At 38.8% G+C, this 21093-nt stretch overlaps 1 protein-coding gene across 1 annotated transcript in view; it reads right to left on the minus strand.

Moving 5' to 3' along the window:
• The window catches only part of dpy (fibrillin-like protein dumpy), a 310858-nt gene that overhangs the window by 95192 nt on the left and 194573 nt on the right, over positions 1 to 21093 (minus strand). The window contains exons 7-13 of the mRNA XM_073969448.1: positions 18675 to 18806; positions 18214 to 18585; positions 17242 to 17565; positions 6434 to 13714; positions 4877 to 5191; positions 2987 to 4795; positions 2299 to 2391 (exon numbers count right to left, since the gene is read on the minus strand). Of these exons, the coding sequence (XP_073825549.1) occupies positions 2299 to 2391; positions 2987 to 4795; positions 4877 to 5191; positions 6434 to 13714; positions 17242 to 17565; positions 18214 to 18585; positions 18675 to 18806 (10326 nt within the window). The remainder of the gene's footprint in view (positions 1 to 2298; positions 2392 to 2986; positions 4796 to 4876; positions 5192 to 6433; positions 13715 to 17241; positions 17566 to 18213; positions 18586 to 18674; positions 18807 to 21093) is intronic.

A 21093-nucleotide genomic window follows, 5' to 3' on the forward strand; every position in this document is an offset into this window, starting at 1 on the left:
GTTTTCCGAAAACCTTTAACATTACTTTGCTAAAGAACTCAGTATTTTTTGTTGCAACGTTGGGCGCCATTCAAAGTTAAGGTGCTCAAGAAGGCACTACCTTATACTTAATAAACAAAGTAGCGAAGTTTGTCTTTTAACGTTGTAGTTTCCGTAAAAGCGAAGCTAATTTAATGTCTGTAGTGAGAAAGAATTTATACTTTGAAGGAACTCATGTTGGGTGCCACTTCATTTTACTATGGATGCATTTTTCACAAAAAAAAAAAAAAAATTGAAAAAAAAATAAATAACGTTGGGCGCCATTCAAGATTTAGTCCACGTTCTAAAGGACATTATATCTTACACTAACGCAATAACTGGTCCCTCGATTCGATATATTTATGAACACTTTGTTTTATAGTTTCCACAAAAGCCATGCTCATCTACTATCAAGAGTGGGGTAAAATTTATACTCCGGAGCAGAGTAAGCCAATGGGTGTCCCTTGAGCGTAAATTTACTCACGCTCACAACCTGTGTGGACTCTAATTGGTTGTGAGCGTGAGTAAATTTAAGCTCACAGGAAACCCATTGCCTTACTCTGCTCTAGAGCAACTCATATTGGGCACCATTTCATTTTATCTGAAACATATTGATGACATCTATTGCAGTTTGGGAAATTTGATTTCGAAACTAACGGATCTTCAATACTAGCTTGATTTGATCAACTGTTGCTGTTTTGTGTCATAAATTACTATTATTTTAAATTGCTTTTAACTGCTAAATTTAATTAAACTTCTAATTATTTGTTGTTTTTTTTTTTTTTTTTTTTTTTTTGTTAAAAATAATAATGTCTAAAATTAATATGAAAAATAATATTTTATATATTTTTATTTTGCAAAACATTGCTACTAATAGTTATGGAAAAAAAGCTTTTAAGGTTTGCCAAAAAGCTGTAATCTAAAAAAGCTTTAGTTTATTTATGTTGTCGTTAAAAAATGAGGTTAAGATTTATATTTGCGGCGTCTGTTTAAAAGGGAGAATTTTTTGAGGTTAGAAAAAAGCTTTTTTTGTGGTCTATGTTAAAAGGCTTTTGTATGGCTATGTAACTACCCAGACGAAAGCTTTTAAACGATATTGTTTAATTTCTGTTTTATTTTTATTTTAATGGTTGTTTGCTATGTATTTTAGAAAGGATGAGTTAGATTTAATTTTTTTTGACTTTTGGTAACGATTTCAATTACGTGTGATTTATTTGGTGGTGTTTGTTGTTGTATTAAATTCTTGTTGGTTTGATTGTTTGGTTTATTGGGAGGGTGTAGTAAAAAATAATGTCAAGGTGTTGGTGATAAATAAAAATGATTTGAAAAAAATATTAAATAGTTATAAATAAAATATTTAAAATAAACAAATGATATTATAAAAAAACTTAAATTATAAAAACAAAATTAAATAAGGCACAGATTGGGAGACCGCGATAGCGACAGCGACATTCCACGAATTTGGTTTATGGTTTTTTATAAAATTTCCTTGCAAGTCAATGGACTAAATAAAAGTTCTCTGTCTTCTTTAAAATTAGAAACAAATAATTAAAGAAAAAAGCCTCTAAAAATATGGGGGATGGTGCACTTAAAAAATTAAAAAAAGTAAAATTGCGTAAGTGTATTTTTCACAAAATCTTAAACAATTTTGAATCGGTGTGTGTAGTTTTTTCTTGGTGTGTGAGTTTTTGTTTTTGTGAAGAACTTAAAAAATTTTACAAAAATCTGTTTATTTTGTATACCACATGTGTATAAATTGTTTTTGTTTCTTTGGTTAATTGACTTTAAAAAAATTTAGTATTTACACACACACTACTAGTTTCCTTGGTTTGTAAAATTTATTACAGCAAATAAAAAATAATTGTCTTTTACGTTTGAGGTTAAGCAAAAAATATAAAAAAAAACTATTGACCTCTATCAAAAAACCCTCCTGCGATTAGAAAAATTAAATAAAATATTTTTAATTTTATTGTTTATCATTTCATCTAATTTCTTTGGTTAAACTAATTTCCAGTTTTTTGGGGGTATTTGTTTTTAACAAAACCCAACGTAATGTTACTCACACAATTAATTGGATTAACAAACAAATTAATTATTCAAAAATATTAATTTTAATTAATTCATTAAAAAACAACAACGAAAACCCTACAACTTTGTTTTAATCAAAAATAGTAATATTTGTTGTTTTTGTTTGTTTTATAAATAAACCTAATTATAACAAATTAAAATAATAACAAAGCTTTGAGGATAAATATAAACTTATATAATCTAGGCACTTACCTTGTTTGCAAACATAATCATAACCTTGGCGTACACATTCACCAACGGCACAACCTTCAGTTAGACAATTTCTGGGCGGTTGAGTCAAATAACCTGGAAAAGTGCAATAGAAATATATGAGTTTTCATTGTCGGACGAGAATTTGATGAGCAAAATCGAAGAGAATATCAATCTGGTCAATATTTCTTAAAGAAATCCTCTGTGGGTGGCGCCCAACGTGGGGATAGAGATATTTCCAGTAAAAAGAAAGGCTAAGTAATTGTATTTATATTTCCGATATTGTAATGAAACGATAGGTAACCTATTTAACTTCTATTTTTATTTTGCACTCTATAGGTTAGAATGGCGCCCGACGTGGCTTTAGACAGCATATCTGATTTGGCATAAATTAAAATAGAACAATTCACATTTTTTTCATTGAAAATTCGTACAAATTTGTGTAGTCCATATGCGAAAATATTCGATGTATACTGTATGAAAGAAAGGCAGTTTTCCTAGCGATTCTGTGACAAAAAAGAATAAAATTGGAAGAATTCCCGATGGTTGCATGAAAGCCATTTTTCTTAGCGATTCTGTTAACAAATCCGGAATGGAAAGCTCAATATTAAATATATAAAACTTTGAGAAACTCTCATAAAAAGTAAATGGCGCCCAACGTGCGAATATTATAGACAATTTTTCTACTTACATAACACATATGGATCACCATTGGGATATTCCTCGGGACAATAGCATTGAGCCTCATCATGTGGCAGAACACGGCAGGCAGCATTCAAACCACATACTTGGTGGCTGCATACATCAACAATATTTCCATCACATAGACAACCCTTTTTCGCGTCTCCAACACAGCCTTCCATGCAGGAACATTCATAGCCGCCAGGAACTTCGGAGCAACGGGCATTTTCACCACATGGATTATTGTCACAGCCACCCTCCAAAGGTTGGCATTCAATGGTGGCATCACCAAAGAAATCAGGAGGGCAAGAACATTGTGGTCGACGATCAACCACACGACACTGGGCATTGACACCACAAGCTCCAAATTCCAAGCAAGGATTGCGACATTTACCCTTATCACAACGTTTATTCGCCTCACAATCTTCATCATGTTGACATTCGAATTGTATACATTCCTTATTCGGTTCACCTTCATAGCCATCAGGACAATAGCAAAGCATGCGATGTTCTGACACCGTACACAAGGCATTGCGGCCACAGGATTTCTTGTTGGCACAAGGATCACTACATTGGCCCTTGATGCAGGTTTGATCGGTGGCACAGTCATTGTTCGATTTGCAACCGGCAACACAGGCTCCGCGTTCACATAACTGGCCAACGGGACAAGATCTGTTGGCACCACATTTGGAACGGCATTTGCCACGCATACACATCTGGCCACAGGCACAATCGGTGTTGCGCGAGCAGGATTCAGCACAATAGGTATTGCTTTCGTCACATTGGCATGAGGGGTTGCATCTTTGCGGTGGCATTTGACAACCGGTAAGACCATCACCCAGGAAGCCGTTGGGGCAACTGCATTGGACACCATGATTGACAACCAAACAATTGGCACACTGGCCACATTGGCCGGGCGTGTCGCATGGGTTCTTACATTGCTTGTTAATGCAAGCCTGATCTTGGGCACAGGTCAAATCATTGCGGCAACCAATTTGACAAATACGATTTTCACAGATTTGTCCTTGGGCACAAGCTGAGTCGGTGTTGCACACAGTGCGGCAAGAACCGCGCATACATTTTTCATCAGCCAAACAATTTTGGTCATTACGACAGCGACTTTGACAGCTACCTCCATAGCATAACTGATTCGATTGGCAATCGGCATTGGTTTGGCAAACGGTAATTGGTGGTTTACAGGAAACTTCGGCATTGCCCACCAAACCATCTGGACAAGAGCAGACCTTTTGATGATTGAAGACATTACACTGGGAATTTGTGCCACAAGCACGGGCATCTGAGCAGGGATCAACACATTGTTGATTAATACATGCCAAGTTGTCGGGGCAACCTTGATCTGAACGGCAACCGGCCACACAAGATAGACCCAGACACACTTCGCTGTTGCGGCAATCATCATCACGACGGCATAGAGGTTTGCAAACACCATTCTGGCAACGTTCATTGGACAAACAACCCAAATCATCGGCACACAAAGGTCGGCAGACAGCTTCGAAGCAAGCCAAGCCATTGGAACAATCACGATTCTCTGAACATTCTTGGGGTGGAGCGCGGACACAACCGACTTGGGCAGTGGGGCTGGGCACCATGCCATCCAAACAGGTACAAGTGGCACGATGATTAGACACCGAACAGGCAGCATTGGGTCCGCAAGGATTTTCCGAACAAGGATGAATACATTTATCATTACGACAGGATTCAGAAGCACTGCAATCATCATCAGTGTGACAGCCAAACACACATTTGTTGTGCAGGCACACGTGACCCAAGAAACAATCATTGTCCACACGACAGGTAACTAAAAGATGGATGGAGAGAAAAATTGGAAAATCACACACATCAAGTCAAATATGACCATTATATAACACATTATACTTACGCATACAAATGCCACGCAAACATTTCTCATTCAAGGCACAATCTTGATCATTGCCACATTCGGGGAAACACATACCATCCCGACAATTATAACCCTGACCACATTCCAAATCGGTACTGCATGCAATTGGTATGCGTACACATTCCACTTCAGCATTTCCGGTGAAACCAGCAGGACATGAGCATTGTTTGTAATGATTATCAATGGAGCATAATGCATTCATACCACAAGCCTGAGGTTGGCTACATGGATTAACGCATTGACCACCTTGACACAGTTCATTGCCGGAACATTCAGTGTCCAAGACACAAGCAGCTATATTAATGCAGGAGGAGGAGAAAGGAAATCACATTATTAAATTATTTGTTAGGGAAAATAAAACCAGCTAGTCGGTGATCTATGACAAATATACACTGAAAGGGAAGAGGGGGTTTGTGACAAAAAACGATTTCACATTGAGATAATTTGCTGGATTCTATTAGGATTTTTTAAATTAATACACACACAAAAAGAGAGTGAAAGAGAAATTTACTAAGAGAAAATAATTTCCTAGGAATTTTATTTATTTAGTTGACAAATTTATGTTTTTTTAGAGACAAATTCCTGTTTTCAGGGAAGTGAATTCGGCTCGATCGTAAATTTTTAATTATGCAAGGGCTGGCTAGCGTTGTAGTATTTTTATATTTTATATTTTACATTTTGTAGTTTATATTTTGTATTTTACATTTATATTTTCTATTTTATTTTTTATATTTTATTCATTATATTATATATATTAAATTTTATATTTTACAGTTTACATTATATATTTTTTATTTTATATTTTACTTTTAATATTGTATATATTATATTTTTTATTTTATAGATTATATTTCGTATTTTTTATTTTATATTTTTCATTTTATATTATATATTCTATTTTGTATGTTATATTTTATATTTCATATTTTTTATTTTACATTTTATATTTCAAATTCTATATTTTATATTGTATATTTTATATATGTATGTATATTATTTTATATTTTATGTATTATTTATATAGAAGATTTTCAAATATTTAAGAAATTAAAAATCCTAATATTAATATAGAATTAGCTCTCTTCAAGTTGAAGGCGCGAATCCCTGTTTTAAAATCTGAGAACACAAATTTGTCAAATTAAATATCTCGTCTTTGTTGAAGTAACTAGAAATTTCGAATTATTTTTATTCAGTGTTGAAAATTGTTGTGTTTTGAATTATAAAACCTAGAATTGTGTGACTTATGTAGTTGTGAGTAATCTGAGAAGAGGTGTTCTTGTGTGTAAATGTCAATGTTCAGAGTTTTGTAATGCTCCTCTTTGTTTTTCTTGTTTTTGTTTTTATTTTTTTGTAAATTATGTTTATAGGTGTGTATGTGTATAACCCTTTACCCCTTGGGTAAGTTTTAAACTACAGGTTAATGCAAAAAAAAAAATTGAAATAAAAAACCCCTCCAAAAACCCAAAAACATAACAATAAAAAATTACTTATATTTTAACACATTCACATGTTGTTTTTGTTGTTGTTAGTACTTACGTTTGCATATACTATCCGCGCAATAAGAATTGAGCGGACAATCACTGGTAACTTGGCAAGGTGTTGGCAATGGCTTACAACCATTGACCCGGTCAGCGGGATTGCCATCATAACCATTGCGACATGCACACTGAGCCTTGTGGCCCTTCGGAATACATTCCGCATTGAGGCCACATCGCACCTTGGCGCATACATCATGACATTTGGGTACACCATTTGTTTTCGTGCATTCAGCATGCGGTGGGCAGTCTTCGTTGGTCTCACATTCGACAGAGGTGCGACAACCTTCGTTGTAGGGGTCACCAACCAACCCAGCGGGGCAGGTACACTTGAAGGAGCCGCGTGAATTGCGACACCTGGCACCGGGACCGCAGGGGGCATCTTTACAGAAATCAATGACTTGGCAACCGAGTTTAGGATCTCCCGTAAAACCGGGTTGACAGTGGCAAACTTGTTTGTGATTTTCCGCTGTGCAGAGAGCATTATCTCCGCATGGCTGGCCAATAAGGCAGGCAATTTTACACATATGACCATCACAGGTCTTATCGCTGGTACAATCATTATCCGAGGTACATTCAACTTTGCGACAACCAGTCTTTGGATCACCAAAGAAACCTTCTTTACACTCACAATCCGCCGCATGGCTACGGGCAATACACTCAGCATTGCGACCACAAACGGCTCGGCCAAGACAAACATTTTCACAACTGGCACGACCATAATTGTCCACCACACACACTTCATTGCTGCCACAATCTTCATCTGCACGGCACAGCACTTCCTTGGTGCAAATGTTGTTCAAACAGAACTGGAATTCAGGACATGTTGTGTTCGATTTACAAGTGGGTTGACAAACTCCTTGGATACACAATTGATCAGCAATACAATCGCGGTTTGATGAGCACAACGAACAGCAAAGGCCATTGGAGCAAATGCTACCAGCTGCACACTGATTATCGGCATTACAATATTGCAATGGGACACAACCTAATTGAGGATTGCCGGTGGTACCTCTTTCACATGAACAAATGCCAATATGATTTTGGGCAGTACAACGAGCTTGAGAACCGCAGGCATTGGGCAATGAACATGGGTCAATACATTTCGAGTCTACACAAGTCTTTTCGCTTGAGCAATCGTCATTGTCGGCACACTCAATGAAAACACATTCCACGGAAGGATCTCCTCGGGCATTGGCGGGACATGTACACACGGCATTGTGGGACTGGGCAACACAATTTGCATTAAGGCCGCAAACATTTTCTCTTTCACAGGGACTGCGACATCTGGAGTTTTGACAGCTAGCCGTTGATGGACAATCGGAATCGGTAAGACATTCATTGGGATCACGGCATCCAGCATGTACAGGATCACCAATAAGACCCTCTGGGCATTGGCAATTAAAGGAACCTGGTAAATTTTGACAGAATGCACTCTTATGACATGGGCGGCTCAGGCACTCATCAACATCCTCACAAATGCCATTGGCATTTAGATGATAACCTTCATAACACGAACACAAGGCCTTGTGATCGGCAACATTACACGATCCCTTGCCACAATTTATTAAATCGCAGGGTTTGATGCAGCGATTGGTGGCTTCATCACAAGCCCTATCACTGGCACAATCATCATCGGTAATACATTCCACCTTGAAGCATCCAACTGAGCTATCAAATGGATCACCCAAATGGCCAGGAGGACATTCACACAGGGCCTGGTGTTGTTCTGCTTGGCAAAGGGCATTTGGACCACATGACGTAGACAAGCAGGGATTGGAACATTTATCATTGATGCAGGCCAGGGCAGTGGAACAATCTTCATTCTTATAGCATTCCTTGGGTTTGGCACAACCCTTGACATAGCCATCTCCAACGGTACCCTCGGGGCATACACATTTATATGAGCCGGGTACATTTTCACACTTAGCCGAGGTATGACAAGGTTGTTCGGTACATTCATCAATATCTGAACATCCGAAGGGTGTACCAATGAAACCTTGGGCACATTTACATTTGCCACTCAGGCACAATTCGGTTGGTGGACAATCGGCATCAGAATCACAACCAGGTTGGCAAGTGCCATCGTTATTACAAATTTCTCCAGGCAAACAGTTATTGCTGGTGTAGCAAACCTTGCGACACACCTGTTGATAACAGCGTTCACCAATGGCACAAGCTGAGGTCTTTTGACAGGGCAGATTACATTGGTTGCCAATACACATGTGGCCGCTTGGACACTGGTTGGTTGCCAAACAGGGAGCTGGTACACGTACACAACCCTGTTCGGGAGTAGGATTACCTTCAAAGCCTTCGGGGCAAGAGCAGTGACTGCGTTGATTGTCAATGTTGCACAGAGCATTGGGACCACAGACACCACCCGTTTGACAGGGATCGGCACATTTGTTGTCAATACACGAACGATCTGAGGGACAGTCTTTGTTGCTGCGACAGCCGATGGAGCAGACACCCCTTAAGCATGCCAAGCCACTGGAACATTGGCTGTGATCTACACAAGGTATGACACAGACATTTTGCAAACATTTCTCACCCACCGAACAGTCATTCTCTTCACGGCAAATAACACGACATTCTCCATTATAGCAAACCTCACCACCGCAATCAGCATCAGAACGGCAATGAGACACAGAACGGGCACAACCCTCCTTGGCTGACTCCCCGATTGCTTGAAAACGGAAGGGACAGGAACAAATCGGTTTACGATTGACGACTTTACATTCGGCATTGGCACCGCAGGCATTGTCACAGGGATTAACGCAACGGCCTCCACTACAAATGGTATTGGCGGGGCAGTCACCATCACCATTGGGACATTGGCCCTCCGGACGACAACCTTGGCGCACTGGATCTCCAATAAAGTGTTCTGGACATTTGCAAACGGGACCTTCGGCAGTAACCTCACAAATTGCCGAATGATGGCAAGTTCCCGGGGTGCAACCACCTGTCTTAACGCATTCCATTTCAGGAATGGGATTCGCCTTGAAACCGGGAGGACATTGGCAAACAGCACGATGATCTTCGGCCAAGCAAATGGCATTGGTGCCGCATGATTCGTCATCGCAGACATCGAAGCAAGAGTGGGTGAGGCGATTGCAGAGCTGATGTGAGGGACAATCTTTGTTATAGACACATGGTACACTCTGGCAACCTTGATAAGGATCATATGGATCACCAGCAAATGGTCCAGGAGGACATTGACATTGGGCCTGGTGGTTATTGGTAATGCATACCGCTCGAGGTCCACATTTAACAGCTTCACAGGCTGGCCTACAGGTAAGTATTTCTTCGGGGCCATATTTAATACATGCCTCCGATTCGGGGCACTCAGCATTGGAACGGCATTGATGTTTCTGTTTGGGTTGGCAGCCATTGCGGTCATTGGGATTACCCACAAAGCCGGGTAAACAATCACAACGGCCTTGATGATTTTTGGCCACACAAACGGAGTTGGCAGGGCAGGTGAATTCATCACAGATGGATACACATTTCAATACACCCACCACATCTGGTCTACAGGCAGAGGCAGCTGGACATTCTTGGTCAGAGGTACAATCGGGTAAGCTTGGTTTTTCACATGCTGATGAAACAGGATTCCAGACATAACTGTCATCGCAACTGCAAATAGCATTGCCACTGTTGTCGACCTTGCACACTTCATTGGTACCGCAAACAACCTTGGAGCACATGTGCACGCATTCCTTGGGACCTTGATTGACCGCCGAACAGGTGTAACCCAATTCACAATCATTATTCGATTTACATTTATCTTCCATTTCGGGAACTTTGCGTTCTGGCTGGCAGCCAGTTTGTAAATTGCTGGGTACACCATAATAGCCATCACTGCAGATACACGAAGAGCGATGGTCATTGGCAACACACAGGGCGTTGGGTCCACACTGAATCTTCGAACAAGCGTCAACACATTTACGCAGACCCTTGCTAAGCTGGAAGCAGATTTCAGAGTTTTTACAATCGGCATCATTATTACACTGGCCACGTATGGTACAACCGGTTTCCAGGTTATTGGGATCACCCAAATAACCCAAGGGGCACAGACACTTGCCGGCATCGCAAACAGCTCTGGGGCCACAGGTTGTCTTTGAACACAAGTCTTTACATTTACCACGTTCACAGGAGTAACCGTCGGGGCAATAGACCCTTTCGTTGCATTTACATTTTTCGGCATCAGAACAGAATTGTGTATCAACTGGTTGGCAGCTAGTAAAGGGATCTCCACCAAAACCTGACAGACACAAACATTCAAAACCTCCATGGGTATTCAAACAGGCAGCATTTAGGCCGCAGGGTTTGTTCATGCACTCATCAATGTCGTGGCATCCAATATAGGCGTTGCCAGCAAATCCTTGAGGACACAAGCAGGTAATGCCATTAGCATCAGCTCTACACTCAGCATTGGGGCCACAGCTATTAGGTTCACAGGCTGTTTTACTTTGGGCTCCACAGCCCTCATAGGGATTACCAGTGGTTCCCGAGTTACAGACACACTCAGCACTGCCAAAACCATATTCACAATGGGCATTAAGGCCACAGGGAGGATTACATTCAGCATATGTTATGGGTGGCATACAAATCAAATCAGGGTTGCCAATAAAATTCGGTTCGCAGACGCATTTACCACTGTTCTTGTCACACATGGCGCCAATACCGCAAACAACTCCGTCACAGCGTTCCTTACATCTGCCATTGATACAAATTTGCCGTTCACTGCAGGGTCTTGAGGCGGAACATTGATCCGTTGAGCAAGAACCACCAGGGAAAGGATTGCCCATATAACCCTGGGGACATTTACATGTGGGTCCTTCGGAGGTGGGAATGCAAAGAGCGCCTTCTCCACAAATGACATCCTTACACTGAGAAACACAATCGCCGTTGTCATCCTTGACAAAACCGACACGACAGCGACACCAGGCGGCATGGTTATCGGTTTCACAGAAAGCATTGGGACCACAGAGCAGACTGGCACAGGGGCTGACACAGGTTCCTTGCATACAGGCCAAATTACTGGCACAATCTTCATTGGTAACGCACACACTCTTCGGCTCATCCGATGATTCCAAAATACAGCCGCTCTTGTAGGCATCTCCGGTGAAGCCCTTGGGGCAAACACATTGGTAGCCACCTTTCTTGTTGACACAATAGGCTCCATAGGCACAGGGTAAATGGGCACATTCATCTTCATCGGTGCAACCCAAGAGGGGATCTCCCTTATAACCCACTTCGCACATACATTGTGGTGGATCGGTGGGTGTACACTTGGCATTGATGCCGCATGGGAATCTTTCACAAGGACTCTTACATTTGTTGTTGTCATAGGGATCAAGGAAGAAGGGTGGTGGACAGACACATTCGCCGGGTTGGACACATTTTTCATTTGTGTTACATTCCTTGTCTGCGGCACATTTCCTTTGAGCTGGGGTACATTGGCCATTGTAGGCATCTCCGTTATAACCCTCGGGGCATACACAAGAGAATGATCCTGGCTTATTGATACATTCAGCGCCATAAGCACATACCCTGCTACCAGGTTCTGAGCATTCATCGACATCAACACATGAACCATCTGACAGCGTCTTATAACCCTTGGGACAGGCACAATAGCTAACACCGCCAGAAATTGAAATGCACTCAGCACCTTGGGGACATTTCTCACCATTTTCACAACCTGAGAGAATACAGCTACTACCCACCAACTTGAAGGGAGCCTGGCATTGACATTCGGGAGAGTTACATTGTTCACACATAACGAAGGGATTTCCATTGAAACCGGCGGCACAGCGACATTCATAACTACCCGGCAAATTCTTACACAAGGCATTAATGCCACAGGCTGGCTTGGTGCGTGTAGCAGAACATTCATCAATATCTTGACATTGGCCAGTGGCTGGATTACGTTCATATCCCTGACGGCAAATACAAACACTGGTTCCGGTATAGCTATCGGCAACGCAGGATTCTCCGGGAGCACATGGATTAGAGTCGGAACAGGATGGTGGTGCCCTTGTGGTGGCACAACCTTCACGATATGGATCTCCTGAGGCACCCGAAGGACATTGACATTGGTATGCACCTGGGGTGTTGGAGCAAATGGCATTTGCTGCACAAGGATTGGCCTTACATTCATCGATGTCATTACAACCACCAGGCATATCGGGGGAGCCTGTAAAACCTTCGGCACACAAACATTGTGCCTGGCCATTTACCAACATGCAATTTGCATGGGCTCCGCAATTCTTAAATTCACATGGATGACGGCATTCGTTGCCCACATTTGGTTCAGGACACAAACATCTCTTTTGGGGATCACAAATGGCATTACCAGGACAATCATTGTCCAAATTACACGTGACAATGGGTACACATCTGACTGTGGGGTCAGGGTCTGGTATGGAATCGTCGGGACACCTACAGGTGAAACCTCCATTCATGTTGATGCATTCAGCACCTTCACCGCACTTGTTGCCACTGCGGCATTCATCAACGTCCACACATTTGGTGTGGGGATCTCCCGAAAAGCCTGAGGGGCAAGAGCAGGAATAACTGCCCAAGGTGTTGGTGCATGTGGCATTGGTACCACAACTGCCAAAAGGTCCATGGACACCGGGATCACATTCATCAATATCCACACAGCCGGCAGCAACATCACTGGGATTAAATGTCCAACCATCCTCACAAATACAATAGGCTTCATTGCCATCGGGCTTACAATAGGCATGATCGCCACAATGGACATCAGCACAGGGTTCTTTGCACATAACTCGCGGTGGGGTACCTACATAACCGGCTTCGCAATCACATCTATATGAACCGGGTGTATTGATACACTGGGCATGATCTCCACAAACACCAGCATGGGTGCGACACTCATCAATGTCCACACAGCTCGAACCCATTGGCTCAAAACCATCCAAACAGAAACATTGATTTTCAATACACTCAGCATTGTTGGTACAATCGAAGTTCGTTGAACATTGAATATTGACATCAACCTGTTCGCAGGCTGTCTTGGCATCTGGTTTACCCGCAAATCCCTGAGGACAGGAGCACTCATAACCTGGCTGTTTATTTTCACAAATGGCATGGGGACCACAGGGCCGTTCCATGGTCGAACATTCATCGATATCAACGCAACCGCGGAAGGGATCACCGGTAAAATCGGGTTTACAGGAGCAGACAAAACTACCCACGGTGTCGGTGCATATGGCATTTTCACCGCAGGGATTGTCTTGGCATTCATTGATATCTGTAGAGATGCACGGAGATGGGGGGTTGGTCGCAAAGTTGGGGTTTTTTTTTCAGAAAGTGAGACATTTTTTTGGTACGTCGTCATTGTTGTTTTTTGTTGGTGAAAGCCGTGAACAAAGCAATTGCGTGTATATTTTTTTGGGAACAATTGCATTTGTTGTTGTAGTTGGTGGTGGTTGAGGTGTTATGAAAAAATGTTAATGAAATTAGTGTTGTTTTATTTTCTTGAGGGGAGTAGGGGAAATATATATGGGGTTTTATAATAAATAAATAACTTAAATCTAGGGAAAATAGCGTGAAAATAGAGCAGTAGCTGGAACAAGAATAGCTGATAAAGATCTGAAGACTTTCAAGCAAAAGTATGAAGATTTCAAAATATAATAAAGCTATGAAAAGAAAATATCAGTTGAATATAGAAAGCATTTTCGAAAAGCTTTTTTGTTTTTTCGTTTGCTGGTGAAGAAGCAAGTGTGTACGTTTTGGTGTTGGAGTGTTTTGAGTGTTTTCAAAGCTTTTATGAAAATGCTAAGAATGTTGAGTTTTAAGAGCTTTTTGGGAAATTATATTTGCAAGTTTTAACTTTCTAATTAACAGTTCCTAAGCTATAAAAGAGAAGAATCTTTCAGGGGAGAGGAATATTATAGTATTTGTAATAGAAGAGAGTCACCGTTTGAAATTGAAAGCAAAAAAGATTGTCAGTTGCATTGAAAACCAATACTTCCTTTCTACAGATAATGCTTAAGGAATAAAGAGAGGAAAATTTTGAAAAAATAGGCCAATATGAAAGTTAAATAATTAAAACTGCAGACTTCAGATGGATCTATAATGGATCATATTGGTCTCCAAAATCTAACCAATATAAGCTTCGTAAAATAGAAAATCGAAAAAATTGGGCGCCAATTTTGGATATAATGCTGGTAAATATTTTGGGGATACTGCCCAGCTCCTGTTAAGAAGAAGAAGTTATAATTTTGACCCATTTGGTATATATACGTAGCACCAAAATCAATGAAAATTTACATAAGTTGGGCGCCAGTTTTGTTTAGAACACTTTCCACAAATATTATTACAAAATTCTTAAGGACGTGTCGAAAATTTGGAAATCTGAGAACAGCACTAATTCAAACTTAGACCAAGTGAACATTTCAATAATATAACCTTCAGACTTTAGATGGATCCATAAATAATATTGGACTCAAAAATCTAATCAATATTGAAATTAAAATTGGGCTCCAGTTTTGGGTTACCTGTAGTAATTTCAAGGCTACGGACAAGCTTCTGGTAATTGAATCATTAGACTTCTTTGTGGACACATAAGACATATGAAACACCAAAATCAAACCAAAATAAAGTTTACATACGTTGGGAGCTAGTTCCCTTTTAGTATGGTACAGCTTCTGCGAAAATTTGTCATGGCTACTGGAATGCTTCATAAAAGATTTAAAAATGATGATGATAATAGGTCTCGCAAAGTTCTAAAGCATATTCAACCACAAAATGAAACCAATTGAAAATTTACATACGTTGGACGCCAGTTTTGGATAGAAACCCGTGGTTGCCACAATGATTAGCTAGTAAAGCAAGTGGTGTTGTACTATGTTCGACAGAACGTTCGGATTATGCGATAAATGGAAGTTCTTAGAATTCAGGTAATATGAATTGACCTGTATTCGTTGATATGAGAAAGCCTTCCTTTGTTCCTTCAGTTTTTTTCTTAGGACATCTGTGAAGGCATTTCGTGATTACTGGCTAGCTTCATAAAGTAGGGAAAGTCCTTGATAGATAAATAAGTGTTCTTTACAAAATTGGGCGCCAGTTGAAGCAGATAATAAAAATGAACGTTAAGTCGAATTCTTTTGCCAGTGACCATGAAACCGGCAAATGAATTGGGTTCAACTTTAAGACGCAGAAGCGATGTTCACTCAGACTTTTTGGTAGACCCGTAAATCGTGTTCAAAATGGATTATATGGAGCAACATAAAATTCGCCTGTATCGGGCTCCAGTTTCAGCAGATAAGTAGAATCTAGTTCTAACTTTTTGCCGATGACCACGAAACTGGTAAATGAATTAGGTTCAACTTAATGTCACAGAAGCAAAGCATCCGCGGCTTCTTGGTAGACCCATAAATGGATTACAATTGGCAAAATAAAATTGGCCTGTATTAGGCGCCAGTTTCAGCAGATGAAATCTGATTCTAATTTGTTTGCTGATGACCATGACCATGAAAGTCACTGAAACATAGCGTCCTCGGACTTCTTGATGGTTCCATTAATGGGAAAAAAAGAATAATGATATTCCGTCCTCAGACTTCTTGGTAGATCCATAAGTGTTCTTCACAAAATTGGGCCACAGTTGAAGCAGATAATAAAAATTAACGCTAATTCGAATTCTTTTGCCAGTGACAATGAAACCGGCGAAATAATTAGGTTCAACTTAAAGACGCAGAAGCGATGTGTACTCAGACTTTTTGGTAGACCCGTAAATCGTGTTCAAAATGGATTATATGGAGCAACATAAAACTCGCCTGCATTGGGCGCTTGTTTCCGCAGATTCTAATAAATGAAAACTAATTCTAATTCATTTGCCAGTGATCATGAAACTGGTAATGAATTAGTTTCAACTTAGACAAAGAGAATTTAGTTAGATTGGAATTATGTTTGAACTATTCTGAATTAATTTTCTTGGGAGTAATTGAAGGGAAAGTGTTCTTCATTCGGTGCTTTTGTATACATATCTAAGGAAAGAAAATTGGCAAATAGGTTTTAGAGATTTTGATTGAAAACAGAGCAAAACGATTTATTTTGAAGTCTCTATTAATGGAATTGGGGAAGTATTATTCAATTTTGCAATTGTGTAATTTACATTAAACTGCGGAAGCATATTTGTGATAAGTATTGGGCTTGTGAAAGTCGGTAATTATGATAGCAGCGACACCGCGTTCTTTGATGTGCGAGAATATTTCTCTGAATCGGAGTTGTAATGACTCGACTTGTGAATATCGCTAATTTTGGCAGCAGCGACAGCGCTTTCTTGAATCTGGAAGATTTCTCCGGTTGGGCGCCATATTAAATGAAATGAAGGAAACCAATATTTCTCAAGTTGGGCGCCATATTAAATGATATGAAAAAACTGAAATATCTTACTTATTTGGTTGCACAAAAAACGTTGGTGGTTAAATATATAAGAGAAGGGATTGATTTTAAATTGGGCGCCATGGATGGTTTCTTACTGCTTTCCACAAAAAGAAAAAAGATTGGCAGTTGATTTGGGTTCACGTTTAATGGTGAACATTTTTTGGATGAGTGATGCAATGTAGCTTTGTCTCTGTCTTGTATTGGTAACCTTGTCTTAGGTATATTTTGTAGTGTATTAAAAAAACTTGCAAATATTCTATCTCGCTTTGCTAATTTTTTGAAACCAATTTTATATTTTCAAAGAAAGATAAGGAAGAAAAAGTATGTAGATGTAGTGGTAGTACGAGTAGTAGAAAAAGAAGCATAATGCATACATAAAATGATACTAACTTTCACAATGCAAATAACCTTGGCCTTGAAAACCATTTGGGCACAAGCAACGATATGAACCGGGAAAATTAATGCATTTAGCGTTGGTGCCACATTTGGCGACACCATTATCTGGATTACATTCATCCACATCTATGCAAGCTCGTCCGGCACCAGATGGGCCCAAAGCTGATGTTTTATTGTTGTTGCTAATATATTTGTTCGAATCATGGCCATAGTCCTCGAGTTGAAAACCCGGCGGACAACGACATGCAAAACTACCGCCCATATTCACGCATTCAGCACCCAAACCACATGGATTGTTAATGGAGCACTCGTCGACATCTGTTTTGTTTGTTTGGTATTGTTTTATGGTAAGCGAGCGATGTTGATAATTTTTGTGGTTGGTGTTTTGGTGCAAAAATGGTATGACATTGTGTTTTGTGGATTAAAATAATTATTAAAGTTATAAAAATATTATTAATTTAAAATTAAATGATTAGTAAAATAAAATATTATGGAAATGTAAGAGACATTTTCAGCTTAAATAAATTATTATTTTTCACCTTAAAAGTAGATATTTAGATTTTGGGAAAATTCATTTAAACTGAAAATATTTGTAATATTGGTGCAAATGTAATGTTTGCTTTTGTTGTTTTGGTTGTGCTTGCTATTTTATTTTTTATGTAAATGGTAATGGTTTTGCATAGTAAAATAATGGGTGCAATGTTTGGCTTAAGAAATCCTACATTTGATCTAAAAAACAGCGTTTTTCAACTGTCATCTAAAAAAACTTTGTGCAAATAGTTTGAAGTTTTTTTCATTTAATTTTTTACTCTCTAACAAATAACAGAAAACATATTCTTTGGTTTTCCTTTTCTTCTTTTATACGATGGAGCAACGCAAAAGCAACAAATAACATAAAAATGCCATAACATGGCTTTAAAGCTCTCTAGAAAAAGCATAAATACTACACAATTTTACAAAACTTACCTTCACAACCGTGCATTGGATCACCTGAATAACCATCAGGACACAAACATTTGAAACTACCCTCGGTATTTTGACACTGAGCATTACGGCCACATGGTGAGCGTGCACATTCATCATAATCTATACAACCCGTTTCTGATCGTCCATCGCCATCATAACCTGTAGGACAGTCGCAGCGATAACTGCCCTCCAGGTTAGAACATATAGCATTTGGACCACAGACATTGGGTTGAGCACACTCATCGATATCCAGACAACCATCATAGGGATTGCCATAGAAACCATCGGGGCAGGTACATGTATAATTGCCGGGCATATTAATGCAGTGTGCATTATGACCGCAAGCATTTGGATTTTGGCACTCATCGATATCTAAGAAGATGACATTTGTGAAGGGGTAAATTGTTGAGAATTTAAGTTTTAGCAAAGGTTGCATTATTAAATCTGGGAGAAGGACATACCTGTACACAATACTTCACCATCGCCTTCATAGCCATCTTTACATTTACACAAAAAGTGTGCGGGTAAATTACAACATTCGGCATTTTCAACGCAACGTGCAGCTATTTGTGGATCTTGACACTCATCGATGTCTGGAAAGAAATTAAAAATGGAAAAATATAAAAATTAGAATTTATTTTTTAATAGAGTAATAAATTTGACAATAAAATCAATGACAAAATAATCTATCTAAAGCAAGGCTGCTCAAAGGGCGCACTTCTGCTGTCGGTGTGTGTCAATTTGCTCACTAACACAATTGAAAAAGAGAGCTTTTGTTTTTGAAATGAGAATTTTCAATACACAATTTTTTTCCATTACACAAGACAACCCAACAAACCAACATTACTCAAACAAAACATCATATTTGAATTATAAATTCTAGTGTAGCCACTGGAGAATAAACGAAAATTAATCCTCTTGAAAATAATGAATGTGCATGCTAATTATTAGCTTATCCGTGTAATTGTATAATGTATTTTTAGGAATTGTTTTTCGTAAATTTTATAAAATCCGACTGAATGGTATGTTGGGAAACTATCATAATGTTTGTTTTTTAAAACCAACACAATAACAAAATATGTTTGTAGTTGTCTGAGCAGCCCTAATCTAAAGCAAGCCTATTCTAAGGGCGCACTTCTGCTGCTGGTGTGTGTCAATTTGCTCACTAACACAATTAAAAAAGAGAGGTTTTGTTATTGAAATGAAAATTTTCAATACACAATTTTTTCCGTTACTCAAGACAACCCAACAAACCATCATTACTCGAAAAAAACATCATATGTGAATTATAAATTCTTGTGTAACCACTGGAGAAGAAAGGAAACTTGATTCTCTTAAAAATAATGAATGTTTATGCTAATTATTAGCTTATACATGTAATTGAAGAATGTATTTATACGAATTATTTTTCGTAAGTTTTATAAAATCAGACTGAACGGTATGTTGGGAAACTATCAAAATGTTTCTGTTTCAAAACCAACACAATAACAAAATGTGTTTCTAGTTGTATGAGCAGCCCTAATTTAAAGGCATAACCTAAATTATTGCGCGTTGTTTTAGGTTTTGCCTTAATTGACTAAAAACGATAGAACTTTCTTCAAATTTGAAATTCTTTAAAATTGGCGGTAGCATAATACAAGTGGCATATCCAAATGTGGACATTCGGTTTATGACTTTTTTACAACCTCTTATCCCTGTATGATATTTTGATGAGTTTTTACCTAAGATTACATGAAATCTTGATTATAACTGAAGCCGATATTTAACTGAAAACAAGGTATAGCGACATACTACATAACCAAAACGACATAACCGATTGTTTCACACTAATTTTATCGTCATATTATTATCACTTTATATTATATATAACTTTATTTCATATATCATAAAAATTAAAAGTGGTTTGTGCGGGGCCTTTTTCAATATTTAAATGGAATGAGAGTTATTTTAGTCATTAACAGACAAAACGTTATTCATTCGCCAAAAAGGAAATATTTAAAAAAAAATTATTTCATAGTATTTTTTCAAAATGATTGCTTAAGCTGGAGTATTCCCCCAATGGCTTAACGTCATTTATTACCCTCTATTACAGAGTGTAATGTTTTTCAAAACGAACTGACTGTGTTGCAAAATTTTACTGATCGCTACCAATATCATGATTTTTCAAAGTGGTTTGTGTGGAACCTTTCTTTATAATAAAATGGATTGAATGTTATTTTAGGCATTAATAGGCAGAAGTAAATTCACTCTCACTACAGGAAATCATTATTGAGAAAGCAAGTCAAAAAGTCATAACCCTAGTGGACATTTTGATAACATTTTTCCAGAGATTTTTCAAATACTCACTGAGCACAGAAAATATGAAAGTAAAGACACAATTTTTTTGCGAATTTCTGCTGAATAGGCCCTCTACATATTTTTATTGATAGCAGCAAAGATATATAATACAATAAGATGGGACATTTCCATTGCTACTATACATCGGCAGATGGCGATGGTGGTTTAACATAATGTGATGTTACAATATTGTGACATGAATTATGTTATATTTAACATAGTTCACATTGGTGTACGCTTTTGTTTCTGTTAATTGTCTGTTATACATAAACGCCCTCTATGCTTAAATATTAAAAATTAACTCCATTGTGCATGATGTCCAATCTTTACCATTGTATGTCTTTGACAGCAGGTAGTTGACACTACTGAATTCCAAGAACAACCACTTAATTTGATTTATCTCTTCACAGCAATTGACCTACAATTTTCTTGCAGAAACCCCATGTACAATATTTTAATTTTTCGCCGAAAAGTACGCTCATTTTCTACCTTTCTCATTCAACTTTACCAATACCAAATTTAAATTTGACATATAGGTGGCGC

Source organism: Musca autumnalis, unplaced genomic scaffold (assembly GCF_047663935.1).
Source record: "Musca autumnalis isolate F117 unplaced genomic scaffold, ASM4766393v1 scaffold_2, whole genome shotgun sequence".
NCBI classification, from domain to species: domain Eukaryota; kingdom Metazoa; phylum Arthropoda; class Insecta; order Diptera; family Muscidae; genus Musca; species Musca autumnalis.